Genomic DNA, 15,822 nt, shown 5'->3' with positions numbered 1-15,822 from the left:
GACATCGCAGTTCCTGTTAGCTCAGTAACTAGGACCCTTGAAAGTTAGTATTTCAGCTCCACTGTCTGCCTCTGCCAATCTCCCGTGGAAGCTTAAATGGGTGGTTAACAAAGACAGACTAGGAAGAAAATTACTAGAACAATGTACATCGTCCGTAAATTTGATTATGCAATTACTATATGCAAGGAACTGTGGCTAAGAAAAGGGACCAGCCAGGCCCCCAGCCTTCATGTTTATCTGGTTAAGGAGCCAGATGCTTACAAAAGGCAGGTGACAGTAGACTGGAATATTAACAGGCATGTGATGCAGTGGAAACCAACACAGAATGTTGGACAATAGAGCCAGAATAGAAGCTCTGCTTAGGTATCACCATAAAGCAGCATGCCTGGCACATGGATGGCAGCAGGGCCCCACAAAAGCCCATCTAGGCTTCCCACAGCAGCCAGTCCCAACAAGCTGTATCAATCCTTCAGCAAGCTACATTTCTCTACTGGATTGGTAGTGGCACTTTGTCAAGCAGCAGCATCAGGGTATGGCCAGGGCCTCAGTGCCTCCCAGGGATGCACCAGACTCTGGCACTCCTCCCCGGGTGTCTGTGCCCCTTCACAAGGTGCCAGGGTAGCAGGAAGAACCAGTTTTACACTCTTAGACCCCATCACTGACTGCAATGTGCTTGTTCATTCTTTTTCTCTTGCCTGGCCAACGCTGAGGCTGTCAGCAGTATGCTGTCTTCACCCAAGGAGGAAGGGAGCAGACTCAGGACTCCGAAGCGCAAGGAACAGCGCCTCCTTGTGCCCGGCGGAGGGAATTTGGAACGTTACTGATTAAAACACTTCCATGTGGAAGTGTTAAGTGCAGGATTGCAGGTCAACATCAAATGGGAGGAGTCCTGTAACTCAATATTATTTGGTGAAAAATAGGAAACAGCATGATCCACATGCCACATGATCTTTTGTGTGTGAATGTGCCTGTGAAAATACAGATAGTAGCAGGGCGTGGTGGCTCATACCTGAATCCCAGCACTCAGGAGGCTGAGCCAGAGGAATCATTGCAAGTTCAAGGCCAGCCTGGGCTACGCAGTGAGTTCCAGGCCAGTATAAACTGCATAGTGAGACCCTGTATCAGTAAGTCATAAAGCCAGGCGTAGTGGCACATGCCTATAATCGCAGCACTCAGGAAGCTGAGACAGGAGGATTGCTGTGAGTTTGAGACCAGCCTGGGCTATAAAGTGAGCTCAAGGCCAGCCTGAACTGCGTATGGAGACCCTGTCTCAGAAAGACAAAACAAACAAAAAAACCAAAACATAGAGATAGCAAAAACCAAAAGCAAGAGAATAGATTACAAAGATAAGGAAACTCTTTAATTTTTTTTTTTCAGTACTGGGAACTGAACCCCGGGCCTTCACACTAAACTGCATTGTTGGCTTTTTTTCTGAGACAGGATCTTGCTAAACTGCCTAGGCTGGGCTTGAACTTTGTTTCAGTCCTCTTGCCTCAGCTTCCCAGAGTGCTTGGATTACAGGTGTGTACCCCACGCCCAGCTGATTTTTTGCATTTTCTAATTTTTCTATAGTAAGCATACATTTATTTCAAAATATACTACAACCTAGGTATGGTTAGAACTAAATTTCAGCACCTGAGTCCTGTCTAAATGTCAGAGGTGGGCAGAGGATGGGAACTCGGCACTCAGCCTGAATGTGGAGAATCTTGTGTCTTCACAGGAAAGGCCGAGGGGGATGGCAAGATGCACATCACCCTCTGTGACTTCATTGTGCCCTGGGACACCCTGAGTACCACCCAGAAGAAGAGCCTGAACCACAGGTACCAGATGGGCTGTGAATGCAAGGTGAGCACACCTACTGCTGTGGCTTCGAGGGGGCAGTTGGGCTGTGGGTCCCTCCCTTCATGGGGGGCCTCTTGTCTACTGGACCCTGATTGTGAAGTAGACTCCTCAGCAGGGAGGCTGCCTGGCTGAGGACAGAGCCTTCGGTCCCCTGGTCCTCAGAGAGCCCTGCAAGGGGTATTTGGAAAGTAAAGGAACTTGGGGCCAGTACACTGATCAGCTGTGGGGCTTCTAGGAAGAGCAGCTTTCTTGGGAAGGAGTTCTGTAGGAAAGTGTGCACCAGTGAGTATTTTACTATAAAGGAACAAGGGTAAACCTTTGTGTGCTTGTGAGAGAGCACCCCAGGCATAACGCTTTTTCCAGCATCACTGACAGTTGCACACGTGGGACTCTGACTGTGGGGCTCTCTGTATGTTGAGAACACTGCACACATCCACCTCTCCTCAGAACCTGCCCAGATGTGGTGTGTAAACAGCTGTAGTGCTACAGACACTTGGATGCAGCTGAGGAGGGCTAGGTCTCCCGCAGGGCTCCCAGGCTGGGAGTGTGTCATCTCCAACACTTTGCCATTGGTCCTGAGGCAGGAAGCACTGCTGGGCACCCAGCATCCCTCCACGTTGCCAGGAGTGACCAGAAATTTCCAGCCAAGCTCTGTCCCATGCCAGCCAGAGCTGCATAAGGCTCCTCCCATTCTAGCCAGTGCTCCCCATCCTGTGCTCATGCAAAATGTGAATTCCAAGCTCATGATGCCCATGCGTGCCACCCACAACTCCTCCATTGCCTAGTGTGACATCAGAAGCAAGCTCTTCTTTGATTAATGTCTGCAAAAGGATCGCCTCCTATAGCCACAAGTCCTCTGCTAAAATACTAGCTGTCTGTCACCTCAGACCTTGTGCTTGAGGATAAGGTCCAGACCTTCTTAGTCAGCTGAAGTCTGTTTCCAGAAAATGTCAGATCGTTGTCATTCTTTGTGTATGTATATGTATTTGTGTATGGGGGTAACAGGGATTGAATGTGGACTCTCCACACTGAACCCCAGATCTTTTTACTTTTCATTTTGACACAGTATCTCACTAAGTTGCTGAATTCCCCAGGCTTGGCTTAAACTTGGGATGCTCCTCCTGCCCTCGTCTCCCAGACTGCTTGGATTCCAGGCATGCTTAACCAAGCCTGACTCTGTAGTCACTCTTGTTCTTGTACCTCTAGAAAGGTCGGCTAAAATAAAATCATCTTATGGTTAGAGAAGGTAGATCAGGGGCTGCACAGGTGGGCCACTGCACGGGCAGGTAGGTGCACAGCTGGGTTAGGTACACAGGTGGGCAGGTGTACAGACTTCCCTGGCCCTCACCCACCTGGGCACCTGCCTACCACTATATGGAAGTTTTGAGGCAACACTGCCTTCCTGAATGCTGACACATCTGGGTCCCGGAAATGTACCCTGAGCAGCCTGGCCCCTGCCCATTCCTTGGTCCTAGGCTAAATCTGCCTATTTGTCCCCAGATCACGCGCTGCCCCATGATCCCATGCTACATCTCCTCCCCGGATGAGTGCCTCTGGATGGACTGGGTCACAGAAAAAAGTATCAATGGGCACCAGGCCAAGTTTTTCGCCTGTATCAAGAGAAGCGACGGCTCCTGTGCATGGTACCGTGGGGCGGCACCCCCCAAGCAGGAGTTTCTTGACATCGAGGACCCATAAGAGGCTGACAGCACTGCTGTGGCCAACTGAGAAGCCTCTAAGAGTTTAGACTGGTCCAGCTCTGACATCCCTTCCTGGAAACAGCATGAATAAAACCGTCATCCAAATGGGTCACATCAGTGTGATTCTGCCCCTCCCCATTGTCCTTGTAAACATGGTTGTGGGCTGGAGGGAGCAGTGGGCCCAGATGCCCTGTACCCTTCCCTCCACCAGCCGGGCACCAAGTGTCTCAGTCTTTGATCCTGGTGTGGGCAGGGGTGGGACATTCAGACTCCTGCCCAGGCCTCCTTGACACCATCCCAGAGGCTGGGCGGGCAGCATTTAGGGTCTCCGTCGTCTGGTTGGGGCAGAGCCTAGAAATGAGCATTTTGCAGAAACGTTTGAGGGTCATTGTAAGACTGCGTAGCAGGCCTACCAGGTCCTCTTCATCCTGAGAGGGGCGTGTCCCTCACTTTCTGCAGCAGCACCTCTCTGGCTTAGGTTGGCAGTCCCTGCCCTTTGCAAGTGCCACTCATCTCCCCTGAGCCCACTGTGGACTCCTTCAGGTCCAGAAGCAGCCCTGGACCCAGGGGCTCATTCTTAGAGAAGTCCCACTCAGTCTTACGAATCTACAAAATGCCAGTAGGAGCCTCCTCCGGGACCCACACAGATGTGCAGCGAAGACACCGCTGCTGAGCCAGATTTCAGCTTCAGCCAAGTCTCTGCGCTCCCCACTCCCATAGCCCCCAGCTCCTTCTGGGTGTCTGTGTGGTTTCCTGCAGGACAGGTGTCTGGGAAGGGAGGTTGCTCAGTTGCCCTCGTAGTTCACCCCCAAACTTCAGTTGCTCCTGCCTCCTCCCCACCCGACATCGGGGAGCTGGATTGAGCCACAGAGCTTTGCTTTCCCCAAGCGTCGTGCGGCTTGGCTGGCTGTGTTCCCTGTTTGCACAAACTGAGGATGTAGATGCTGGTTTTGCTGTGCCCTACAGGCTTAATGAAGTCTCCCTCCAAGGCTGACGGTCACTATTTTGTTGTGGATTTCTGCAAGTGACATTAGCTAAGTGTATGAAGCCTCACCCAGGGAGGTGAGCAGCTTGCGTGACACTTTTGAGTTCTTTCTGGCCTCTAGGATGCTGTAGCCTGTTTTAAGAGGCATCTCAGTTTTCTAAAGATTAATTCTTAGATAATGTGTGAACGCAAGCTGCAGGTTTGCCAAGATGCGCTTCTGTTTCTTACGTCACAAAGATTACCCATTTAAAGACACAGGGAACTAGGGAACCTACCTATTCCAGGAAAATAGTTTTCTGATGCCAATACCATGGGAGTTCACACATGCAGAACTTCCCCAGTACCAACACAGAGAATCTCGTTTCTCCTCTTACCAATGTTGTAAAGATAGGCTTCTCTGAACACAAACACACACATGCACACAGACACACACACTATGTAAACACATGTATGTGTGCAAACAATGCAAGAAATCTGACAGCCAGGAGTGGCCCTTCTGCAAAATGCTTCCCAAGTCGCCATCTTCTAAGCCTGTTTTATCCTGCAAAAAACTGAAGACTCCTGACCCCCGAGTGGCACGCAGCCCCTATGCCCTCTGGGACCTGGTCAGCACAGAATGTGATGACTTCCCTTTCCAGGACAAACTGGGAGACTATCCAGGAATCAACTCCTGCCCTGAGGGCACTTTCATGCTGTACAGTGATAGAAAGTTGGTGAGATGTCATAATGGACCAGTCCATGTGATTTCAGTATATACACCACCACCAGACCCCCGCCCCATCAATATAGCACCCTGCCCTGTATGCTTCCTGTATGGTGATATCATATGTAACATTTGCTCCTGTTTCTGCTGACTCCTGAAATGTTTTGGTTTATCTTTGACATCCGCTGTGATCATTCCTGTGCTGTGTTTTTTATTACCCTTGATAGCTGTTAGACTTGCACTTTCGAGACACGGTTACTGCATCAAGGAAGCATCTGACCCAGAGTGGAAGGCGTGGCGTGGTAGCTGGCCTGTGACAGTGGATCCCTTCTAATCTTTTCTTTGGTTCCTTGACTATCTTTGCTTTTCCTGCCTCCCATTTTTTGTTCTCGGGTTCAAATTATTACAAAGGAAAGAACCTCTGAGTGGTTTGGTTCTAAAAGGTGGCCTTTATATTCAGTCTGCACACACTGGCTTTCTAACCAGGCTGAGCAGCAGGAGACAACAAAGACCTATCAAGAGGAAGTGCCAGTGGCAGCTGAGAGGACGGGCCACTCAAACACCTTCACAGTAAAGAACTGCCACACGCATAGTGTGAGAAGTATCTCCATCTGGCCTTGTTTAATTTATGTGTTCTATCCTAAGCACCACTCTTTTTCTCCCTCTATTCTTCTCATCATGCAAGCAACTCAAAATATTTAAAAATGAAGTTTACATTGTAGTTGTTTTAAAAATCTTTGCTTGATAAGTATTAAGGAATATTGGACTCTCCGCCATAATTTAAAGCTTTGTTGATTCTGTCTGTTTTTGTTTGGATTTTGTTGTTGTTGCTGTGGGGGTAGCAATGTGTTCATGCTGGAATATGAAGTCTGAGACCCCCGCCCGAGCTGGGAACACATGAGAGTTGTTGAAAATCAACAAGCAGACTGCGCATGTCTCTGATGCTTTGTATCATTTTTGAGTGATTGCTCCGTCAATGGACAATAAACAGTATTATCAAACGGAAGCCTTGCTCTGTCTCTGTGGCCGTCTCCAGTGTTCACAGCTGCTGCTTTTTAGCTCCAGAATGAGGACCAAGCACCAGCAAGAGCCTGTCCCGTCCAAGGGAAGGGGCTCCCTCTGTGCCCAAGGGCAAAAGACCTGGGGGCTTTGAGAGGATGATGTGGGAGGTGGCAGTGGTGGGCCAGACAAGAGGGAACATAGTTTTCTTTCTTTTTTCAGTACTGGGGATTAAACCCAGGCCCTTCACACTGGGCCAGTCTCTTGTCCTTTTTTAGTTTTGCAAATCTTGTAAGTTGCCCAGGCTGAATTTGAACTTGCAGTCCTCCTGCCTCAGCCTCCTAGTGTGCTGAGATCACAGGTGTGTACTACTGTACCCAGCTGGGAACATGGTTTTAAGTGGGCACAGAGCCAGGAGGACACAAGTTGTCCCCTTCCTTCACTGGCACAAACTTAGGCAAAGCCAGTGAGCCTCTCCCTGCCCGCCTCCTCCGGTGTCCACACCCACCTGCTGGAGCTGGCAAAAAAAGTCCTGATTTCATTTTAAATATCTTAGTACCTATGTCTGAAAACTAACATTTTAAAAACATTCCAGAAATGCCTGTAGCATGCTTTAAAAGTGTACTTAGATTTTATTAACGTCATCAGGTACCTAGTCAGTATTCTGACATCTCTGTCCCATAAATGCTTTTTTTTTTTAATAAATGCTTTTATGGTGTGTTGCTTAGAATCAGATCCACATGTGACCCAGCAGTTGCAAATGACCCATGCTATGGTGTGGATAAGGCCTGTGTCCTGCAGGGTCTTCAGTGTGCTCCTGTTAACAGGTCGGGGGACCTGCAAGAGGCAGGGCCTGTGGGGTCAGCACTGGCCTTTGTGCTTTCTGGCTTCCTGACTGGCCACGTGACCTCTCCTCAAGCACACACCCACTAGGATGTCCTCCTCCATGACAGGATGCAGCCCAAGGGGGCCCTCACCAGAGGCCAGATCAGTGGAGCTGCCCGACTTGGGCTTTCAGCCTCCCAAACTATGAGCATGAATCTCTTCTCTTTATAAATTACCTACTCTGGATATTTTGTCATAGTAACAGAAAACTGGCAAATATAGTTAATGTATCTCAAATCTCTTCAACCTACACATTTCTCCCTGCCCCTCATTTCATTCCATCTCCTGTGGGAAAGATGGGCACATCACATCTTAAATTCTAACCAAATGTCTCATACTATTTCAACATATGAAAAATGTAATTTTCATGAGAAATTGAATAGTTGCCTACTCTCCAGCCTACATGCAGAATTGGGGACAGCTGGAAGAATTTTCATTTTGTATAGCTACCACCTGAAAAGCAGGAACAACTTTTTTGAAGTAAAGCATGGAACCCAAGTTTGTACCAATGTCTGGGCTGTAAGACATTAAATTCTGCCCACTTAACATCATCCATTGCAGAAATATTTGGATTGGGTTTTTTTCCACATGGTGAAATACTAGGGGGAAGCAGCCGTAACATATTATGATAATAGCACAAAGACTTTTGGGGCACTTGGGGGACTCTCCCTAGCATTTGCGGTTCATCTCAGCCCACAAGCCACATTTCCATCCTGCAAACCGCACCTTAGATGCTTGCTGCCCATGTTACTCATTTATGTATTTAGGTCAAATGTGACATTGAAAAAAGAAAAACAATTTCTTAGTATGGAAATCTTCAAAAATATACACAAATACAGAGAATGGTAAAACCAATCCCATGTGTCCATGATCCAGTTTCAACAATTATGCAAGTCTTGTTGGCAATTTTAAATCAGTGTGCAAACACACAGTTTGGGAAGCTCAAAGTCCACCAGGCAGCTCCACTGATCTGGCCTCTGGTGAGGGCCCCCTTGGGCTGCATCCTGTCATGGCGGAGGGCATCCTAGTGGGTGTGTGCTTGAGGAGAGGTCACATGGCCAGTCAGGAAGCTAAAAAGCACAAAGGCCAGTGCTGGCCCCACAGGCCCTGACTCTTGCAGGTCCCCCGACCTGTTAACAGCACCACACTGAGGACCCTGGGGTGCAAATGTCTGCCTTCCCCCTGCTTTCAGCTGAGTATATCTATGGTAGTTTTGCGTTTAGTGTTTTGAGGAACCACCTTTCCACAGCGGCAGCCCTCTTTACATTCCCACCAGCAATGTGTGAGGAGCAGAATGTTTTCAACTTACCCTTTCTACACTTCTCCTAACAGAGGATTCCCAGAAGCCCCCTTTGCTAGGCCAGATGACAATTTACAGCATTCAGGAAACTTCCAGGGTGTAAATTCAAAGTAACAAGGTCAGTTTATTTTACAGTAAGAAAATAAATCACATTAGAAATCATGACATGTGAACCATCAACACATGTGGGAAGGGATCTGGGGAACCCCACAGGGCAGGGCAACCTGTGGTGACCCAGTTGCCCTGCCCACTGGGTGCATGGTCCCGGCTTCGGCCTCCCACACAGCCAGCCTGGCCTCTCCCCCTGGGCTCTGCAGTCAGCACCCCTTCTGGTGGCCACCTCTTCTGGACTCAGGTCCACCTGGAGTCCTCTGCCCATGCTGCTCCCTCCCCTCAGAAATTCATTCCTTGTTCTTCCCACAGTCAGCTCCCCGTCTTCATGGCGCATCGGTCTTCACCTTAATTATGCAGACTTGACTCTGATCATTCCCTGCATGCCATCAACCTGCATCCTTGCTAGCCAAGACCTCCTACTGCTTGGTGCCACGGGGTCATGTGAAGGGTTGTCACCTTAGGAGGACAAAGAGGGCACTGTGTGCCAGAGCCTTGGATCTTCCCCAGAGGGAAGAGAAGAGGCTCCTGGGCTCTGGCTGGAGCTGCCTGGCAAGCACTTCCCACAGCACCTTCAGGTCCTGCTGGGAGAAAGAGCAGGAGAGTGCAGAAGTGTAGAGAAGAGGCAGATCAGGCCAAAGGGTCCTAAGGTGAAGGCCCTGGCAGGAGGGTGGCAGCATGGCCAGAGGCCACAGTGACAAGGCTGGGTAGGGGTGCAAGAGCAGGCAAGAGAGCTCTGAAAGTATCAGTGTGGGATGGAGGCGTATCACCTGGGTGTGTGAAAGAAAATGAGTGCATGAAAGGTGTGAATACCATGCAGATATGTGCAAGTGTGTGCCTGGGAGTGTGTGCCTAGGGGAAGCCAAGCCCCATGTAGAAAGAAGTCCTGCCAAACCCACTAAGGGAAGGGTCCTGCAACCTGAGCACAAGCTGCTGGGGTGGCAAGGTCTGAGGGGCTGCTACGTGTCCCCAGGCTTAGGAGTCTAGGGGCTTCCCCTGCAAACAACTGACAGCCTGGGGGACCCTGCAGACTGGATCAGCCCAAGGGTTCATTTACCCAATCCAAGCAGGCAAGGAGCCCCCAATGACTGAGGTTGGTATCTCCAACCACTGGTGGAAGGTGCACTGTATTAAAATTAGATTTACTACATAAATACAGATTACTAACACTAACTACATAAATACAGATTACTAACACATAAACTATGTCCTGCCTTTCTCGAAGCATGTCAGCAGTCTCTATGGCAAGACCTCCTGTGAGGTTTTCATGTGGCGCCCCCTCCTGGCCACTGCCTGCCAGTGGCCTGTGCTCTTTGGGCCTAGCTACCTACCATTTAGGGGTTTTGTGTTTTTGTTTTGTTCGAAATTAGACAGGATGGAAAAGTTATGAGAAAGCTGTTGGGCAGCAGAGAAAGTTCTTTATTATTTTCCCAGACTCAGTGCCTTCACAAGGAGTTACACTCTCACCCCTTTATTTTTTAATTGTGAGGCAAGATCTTGCAAAGTCCCAAATTTGCCCAAGCTGGGCTGGAACTTGAGACGCTCCTGCCTGAGCATCCCAGAGGGCTGGGATTACAGGTGTGTGCCAGCTACTGTTAGCAGCAGTAACGGAACGGTGGTGTAAGGGCCTCCCTCCACTTTCCCTAAGCACACGGGTCACCCCAGCCCCCATCTTTTACCTTAGCCAGGCTGCTGGAACAATGCAGATGGGCAGATCTCATTCAAGCCCTGCACTGCTGAACAGATGGGACCATCAGCCACATCCAAAGCATGCAGTTTGGTCTGAGCAGCAGATGAGGGACCCAGGAGCCTGCTGCTCTATGCAGGGCAGGCTTTCCTCACACTTTGCGAGTGAACAAGTGACTGTTGGCATGGTGTCCAGCTTTCCTGTTAGGTGTGGCTGTTCAGGGGCCTCAAGAAAACCTCCCCTTGCAAGGTCCTGGTGACAGCCTTCAGAAGCCCTCATTTCACTCCACCCCCACCTTTATCCCTTCAACCGATTGACCCATGAGTCTGGACCGGATCCGTTTCCTGTGGTTGCTAAAGGGATGGCCACAGGCCCAATAGCTTAAAAATGAGATGCTAGGTATGCTGGCACATGCCAGGGATCCCAGCACTTGGAAGGTTGAGGCAAAAGGATCACAAGTTGGAGGTTAGCTAGGGTTACGTGGTGAAACTTGACCTCAAAAAAATAGAAAACAAAGTTCTGGAGGCCAGAAGTGTTATCTCAAAGTGTAACAGCTTGTGCTCCCTCTGAAGATTCTAGGGTAGGGTGTTCGTTTCCTGCTTTTGGTGACCGTGGCCATTCCTCAGCTTGCAGCAGGGTCCAGTGCTGCCTGTCTTCACATGGTTTCCCTTCTTGGTGTCCTCTCTCTCTTTTTCTGACACCAGCTGTCAGCTTTAGGTTACACCTGACTCCACTATTAGGTCATCTTACCTTGATAGCCCCTGCCTCTATCCAGCTCACTCTGACATTCCGAGACAAGGCAGGAAGAAATCTAATCGGCCAGTGCATGCACTGCCGGGATGGTCAGGATGCGGACAAAATCCAGGACCTTGAATACTCCTGAAAAGTCACTATACTGTAGTCCTAGAGACAAACACAGACGGCCAAGTGCTTGCAAAAGCAGACTAACACATCAGGACAAATTAATGCTGTCACAAAGTGTAACCAGGGAAACACAGACCAAAGGAACCTGACGAACCCAAACTCACCTGCAAGGACAATTTGCAAAACCCAGCAAGCGCTGTTTGCAAGTGAGTATGAGGGACCTGGTGAATGAAAAGGGGTGAGCCACGATGGGAACAACGGCAGGATCACCTCTGAAAAAACCCAGGCAGGGTTAATGCACCTTGGGACAGCTCCTGAGCAGCTGGGCAGGGGCAGGGGACGGTAGCGGACAGGTGCCAGCAGCGCTTGCAGGGGGTCTCTTCAGAAACTGAAAACATACTATGAGTGATGGAGGAGGAGGTAGGCAAATGCAACCCTAACCCTGCATGCAAGGCAAGGCCTGTGTGCTGGTTTTTGGCCAAACCACTGAACCTATCTGTGGAAATGTGCATACTGATGGGAGGGGATCCAACAGCCCCACCACAGGACCTTTCCTCAAAGGGTTCAGCCAGATCAGGGACTGGAAGTTACTGGGCAGGTTCCAGCAAACTGTCTGGATTGGGCGTGCCCAACATGAGCAGCTCAGAGGAAGCCAAGCTCCTGACTGGAGGTACAAAGGGAAGTTATTAATTTACCATCAGAAACGTGGCCTGGGCCTCTCCAGGAATTAGTACACATCTACCATCATCCACGGGTCTAAGGTGCCTCAAGCCCCAAGGCAGGGAGCAGTCACTGGGAGACGGTATTACTACTCTGATGGTATAAATTCTTCTTTAAGTAACTTTCAATGTGGTTAATTTTGGATAGTTTTTTTTTCCCTTCATCATCAATGTTTCCCCCAATTTTCTCTTTTAGGATTGAAGATTTTTCGATTGTCTTATCTCAAACATTTTATTTTTCATTTGCTTCTCTTCCATAAACACTTATCCATGGTGTACCTGCTATGGGCTGGACCCAGGGACATTCAGATGAATGGAACATTGTCTTGGCTCTTTGGTATGATGAGGAGAAAGGCGGAGTCCACAGAACAATTCAATGTAACAGCAAGGATGGAGGAAATCCAGGAAGACTTCTCAGAGGAGGAGGTGACTAAAGAAGGACTGCAGGACATGTAGAAAGGGGAATTCTAGGCCAAAGGTCAGGCTTGAGTCTGAAGTGGAAATAGCCTGACTGGAGATGGGTACTGAGGCTTTGGATTGGGCCCTGCTAAAGGTTCCAGAACAGAAGTGGCTGGTACTAAGACAAATTGGCCAGTAAGGCCCAGGCCCCAAAGACCATTAGAGTCCATGCCATGAAGCTCAGTGTCCCGGTCAGCATCAGAAGCCAGGGAAGTTTCAATTAAGATGAGCAACGTGTCCAGGTTTGGCTCCTTAATATGCCATCTATTTGTCAGTTTGAGCCATACACCTGGCTATCCCAGTAACAGGAAAGACAGCAAGAGAGGGTCTTTGCTTGGGCAACTGCACGGGAGGATTTCAGAGGTCTGTAGACTGATTTACACGGGTGGGCAGAGGCCCCCAGGATGCAGGCCATACAGGTGATCACCAGAACCACTGTGTATGACTTTTAAAATAGGAAAGGAGTGCAGGGAGTGGTTACAACCTGATGGGACAAACTCCCTGAGATGCCAGCTAGAAGTGTGCAACTGAGACCAAAGCACCTCCAGATTGGTGGGACAGAGGCTGGAGGCCATGTTACAGGAGTCAAGGGAGGGGACCTAGAAGAGCTGGAATCTCCGCTGACCACGAGGCAGAGACCCAGTGAGAGGGAGGCCCCTTCACCTGCCCCCCGGCCCTGACAGTATCACTGTGGCTGGGCTGCCTGGAAACCAGTTCGCAACAAGCTCGGTAGAGCCAACTGTGGCAGCCCTGCTGGGACACAGAAGCAGCTGTGAGGGGGAAAGATTTGGTCTGCGTACTGGCAAACCAGTAGAAGTGGGCAACAGGACAGAGAGAGGCACACTTTGGGAGGACAGGGCAACACCACCCATCCGTTGACATGGTAAGTTAGAGGTGCTCATGAGACATTCAGGGGCAGTTTCCAGCGAGCAGGCAGTCCCTGGACTTTTGACTTCACAGACAGGGCCTGCAGAGGGAAGACGGTCTGACCTGAAGATCATAGTAACAGAAGGTATAGCAACCAAGGGGGTCAAGGGTAGCTGTTAGTTTGACCTCAAAGAAGCATTCATGTTATTTTCCAAAATATTTATATCGTTTTATACTCCCAGAAGCAGCATGGAGGTTCCCAGCTGCTCCTCACTCTCTGCAATATTTAGTTATTTTTTGCCATTTTAGTGGGTGTAAAAGGTGCCTCAGTGTGATCTTCATTTGTATTTCTCTGGTGACCTTTGAAGTTGGGCACCTTAGCAGACTTCCATGGCTCACCTAAACACAAGACCTTGAGAAAATTCTGAGGGCCTCCACAAGGGAATCTGAAAGAGAAGGATATGCATGTGGGCAGACAAAGGCTCTTGACAACTTCCAGGTTTCAGATTACACTGTCAAGTTATGCAGGCCATTTAGGCAACTCTTGGTCATCTCATTAAGAGTGAACCTGAAGCGGGCAGACCAGGTACAAACCCTCACTTCACCACATGCTTGGTGGGATCTTGCATACTCAGTTTTCTCACCCGTAAAATGGGTAAAGCGTTACCTTTTTCTGAGGTTGCTATGATTAGCAGCCACCTTAACATCTGGCACTAAACATGAGCTCAATAGTGGCAAATGTTGCTGACTTTGTTATTAAAAGAACCAAAGATATGCTATGGATCACCTTTTTTTCCCACAGGAGGAAATCTAGGTCTGGGTAAATTAAGCATCCAAAGCAACCTGCTGATTACAGCAAAATCATCATTACATAAGACATGGAGCAGTAAAGAGTTGCCTTTGAATCGTAGCCTCGTGGCCCGGAACACTTTGATCACGACAGAAAAAGTGGTCTGGAGACCAAGAATGAACCCCAAGTGGGGTGTGGTTCTGTACATAATCCCAGCACTCAGGAGGCTGAGGCAGGAGGATCACTGCAAGTTCAAGGCCAGCCTGAACTGCATAGTGAAACCCTGTCTCAAAAAGACAAAAAATAACAAGAAAAACCTCAAACTAAATCTTTTTTTTTTTTCACAAATTATGCTGCTATATAAACTAAATCTGTTAATGGAGTGTTCTCGCAGATAAGACAGTCTTAATCTCAGGTTAAGTGGTTTGGTCTCTTTTTGAAAAAGAAAGAAAGAAACAAATAAACTAGCCAGGCATGGTGGTGCACCTCTGTAATCCTAGCACTTGGGAGGCTGAGGCAAGAGGATCACTGTGTGTTCAAGGCCAGCCTGGGATACAGGCAAGGCTTCTGTCTCAAAACAGAACAAAAACAGTCACCCAATAGCAGACACAAGGTGAATCCTATTTCTGTTTTATCTGTTCTCTGTCCATCTTCACCCCTGAACTACAGGAAGGACATGAAAGCACCTTTTGGTTGTCTACTAAAGGAATACAACTGCCACCATCCTGATCAGATACCTCTCTGAACCATCCCCACCCCGCTGGCTCAAAACATTAGCAGCCCCGCTGCTGACAGTAGTCACAACTCCCTGTTTTCCCCGAGCCTCATCCCTGGGCAATCACTATTACTGTGCTCTCTCTCTCAAGCTTCGTTCCTGGCAGTAGTCACAAGCCTCTTTCACTTAACTCCTCCTCCCCATTACCCTGTAAAAGACCCCACCAGAGTGGCCGGCCTGGTTTCTAGCGCCAGTGAAGTCCCTCTCAGGTTTGTTCTGAAATAAATCTGTCCTGTTGTACTTTTTTCTTCTTTTCCTCACACCTGTGATCTCGCCTTACTCCCACTCACCTTCCTGCTTTCTGTCAAGACAGCAGATGCGACAGTGTTCTGTCTTTTGGAGAAAATAGTTTATTCTCGCCCGTGATTCCCAAGGAGTTCCTGAAGTCAGGCCAGGAAACCCTGTCCACTTCCTTGGGGAATGGGGCCGTAGAGAAGAAGCCCATGAAGCTGCTTTGAGGCAAGGGAATTTTGGCGGTATGTCTGCAAATATCTAACCTCTCAACGAAGACCTTCACGTAGAGTCGTGTAGGATAAAACCAAAAGGGAGAGGCCAGTGGGGCTGGAGAGATGCACAGAGGCCTCCGAGGATTTGGAAGGTCGACAGCCAAAAGTGCCTGATCCTTTCCTCCCCAGACCCGCCTCCCCGGGTACCCCTAAACTTGCACGGAACAGGCTGCCTCTCCGAGCTGAGATGTTTCGTTTGCCAATGACACAAATTCCAGAGCTGAGGACCGGGCGCCGTGTGCCTCTGAGCGGCCAGGGAGGCGGCGAGAGCTCCCGTGAGTCCCCAAGCTGTGGCTGGGCCTGTGCGCACCCTCACGGAGGGAAGGGGGAAGCGCTCGCCTGCCTCGGCATGCTCCGAACTTATGCTTAGTGCTGCCACCACAAGCAAGACACCCGGCCGCCCCGGAAGTGCGGCTCCCTTGGCTTTGCAGCCAAGGGGGCGGAGCATGCTTGACTCTGCGCGCCTGCGTCATCGCGTGGGCTGCCGGGGCCTCGGGACACGGAGGTGACGTAAGCGCGCGTAAAGCGGACATGGGCGGATCCATAGAGCTAGCCTAAACTAGCTCCGCCTCTTAAAGCTGTCCGGACCTCTCCGCGGTGGCGCAGTGCAGTGGTAGGGCGCGGCTCCTT

General features: G+C 49.6%; 1 protein-coding gene and 1 long non-coding RNA gene across 2 annotated transcripts in view; one reads left to right on the top strand and one right to left on the bottom strand.

Moving 5' to 3' along the window:
* The window catches only part of Timp2 (TIMP metallopeptidase inhibitor 2), a gene marked incomplete at its 5' end in the record, with an annotated part of 40,176 nt that extends 33,991 nt beyond the window's left edge, over positions 1-6,185 (top strand). The window contains 2 exon segments of the mRNA NM_001173024.1: positions 1,721-1,845; positions 3,343-6,185. Of these exon segments, the coding sequence (NP_001166495.1) occupies positions 1,721-1,845; positions 3,343-3,540 (323 nt within the window). The 3' untranslated portion in view covers positions 3,541-6,185.
* A 2,333-nt stretch (positions 6,186-8,518) lies between these two features.
* Positions 8,519-15,681, bottom strand: LOC106026495 (uncharacterized). Its single transcript, XR_001200136.3, has 2 exons — positions 14,977-15,681; positions 8,519-13,567 (listed from the first exon to the last, which is right to left on the bottom strand). It is a non-coding gene; the product is annotated as an uncharacterized LOC106026495 (long non-coding RNA).
* Positions 15,682-15,822: the final 141 nt, after the last annotated feature.

The sequence above is a fragment of the Cavia porcellus genome, unplaced genomic scaffold, assembly GCF_034190915.1.
Source record: "Cavia porcellus strain 051 isolate PalLab524CR breed Dunkin Hartley unplaced genomic scaffold, mCavPor4.1 scaffold_32, whole genome shotgun sequence".
Classification (NCBI taxonomy): domain Eukaryota; kingdom Metazoa; phylum Chordata; class Mammalia; order Rodentia; family Caviidae; genus Cavia; species Cavia porcellus.
This window is presented reverse-complemented; position numbering and strand designations above follow the sequence as displayed.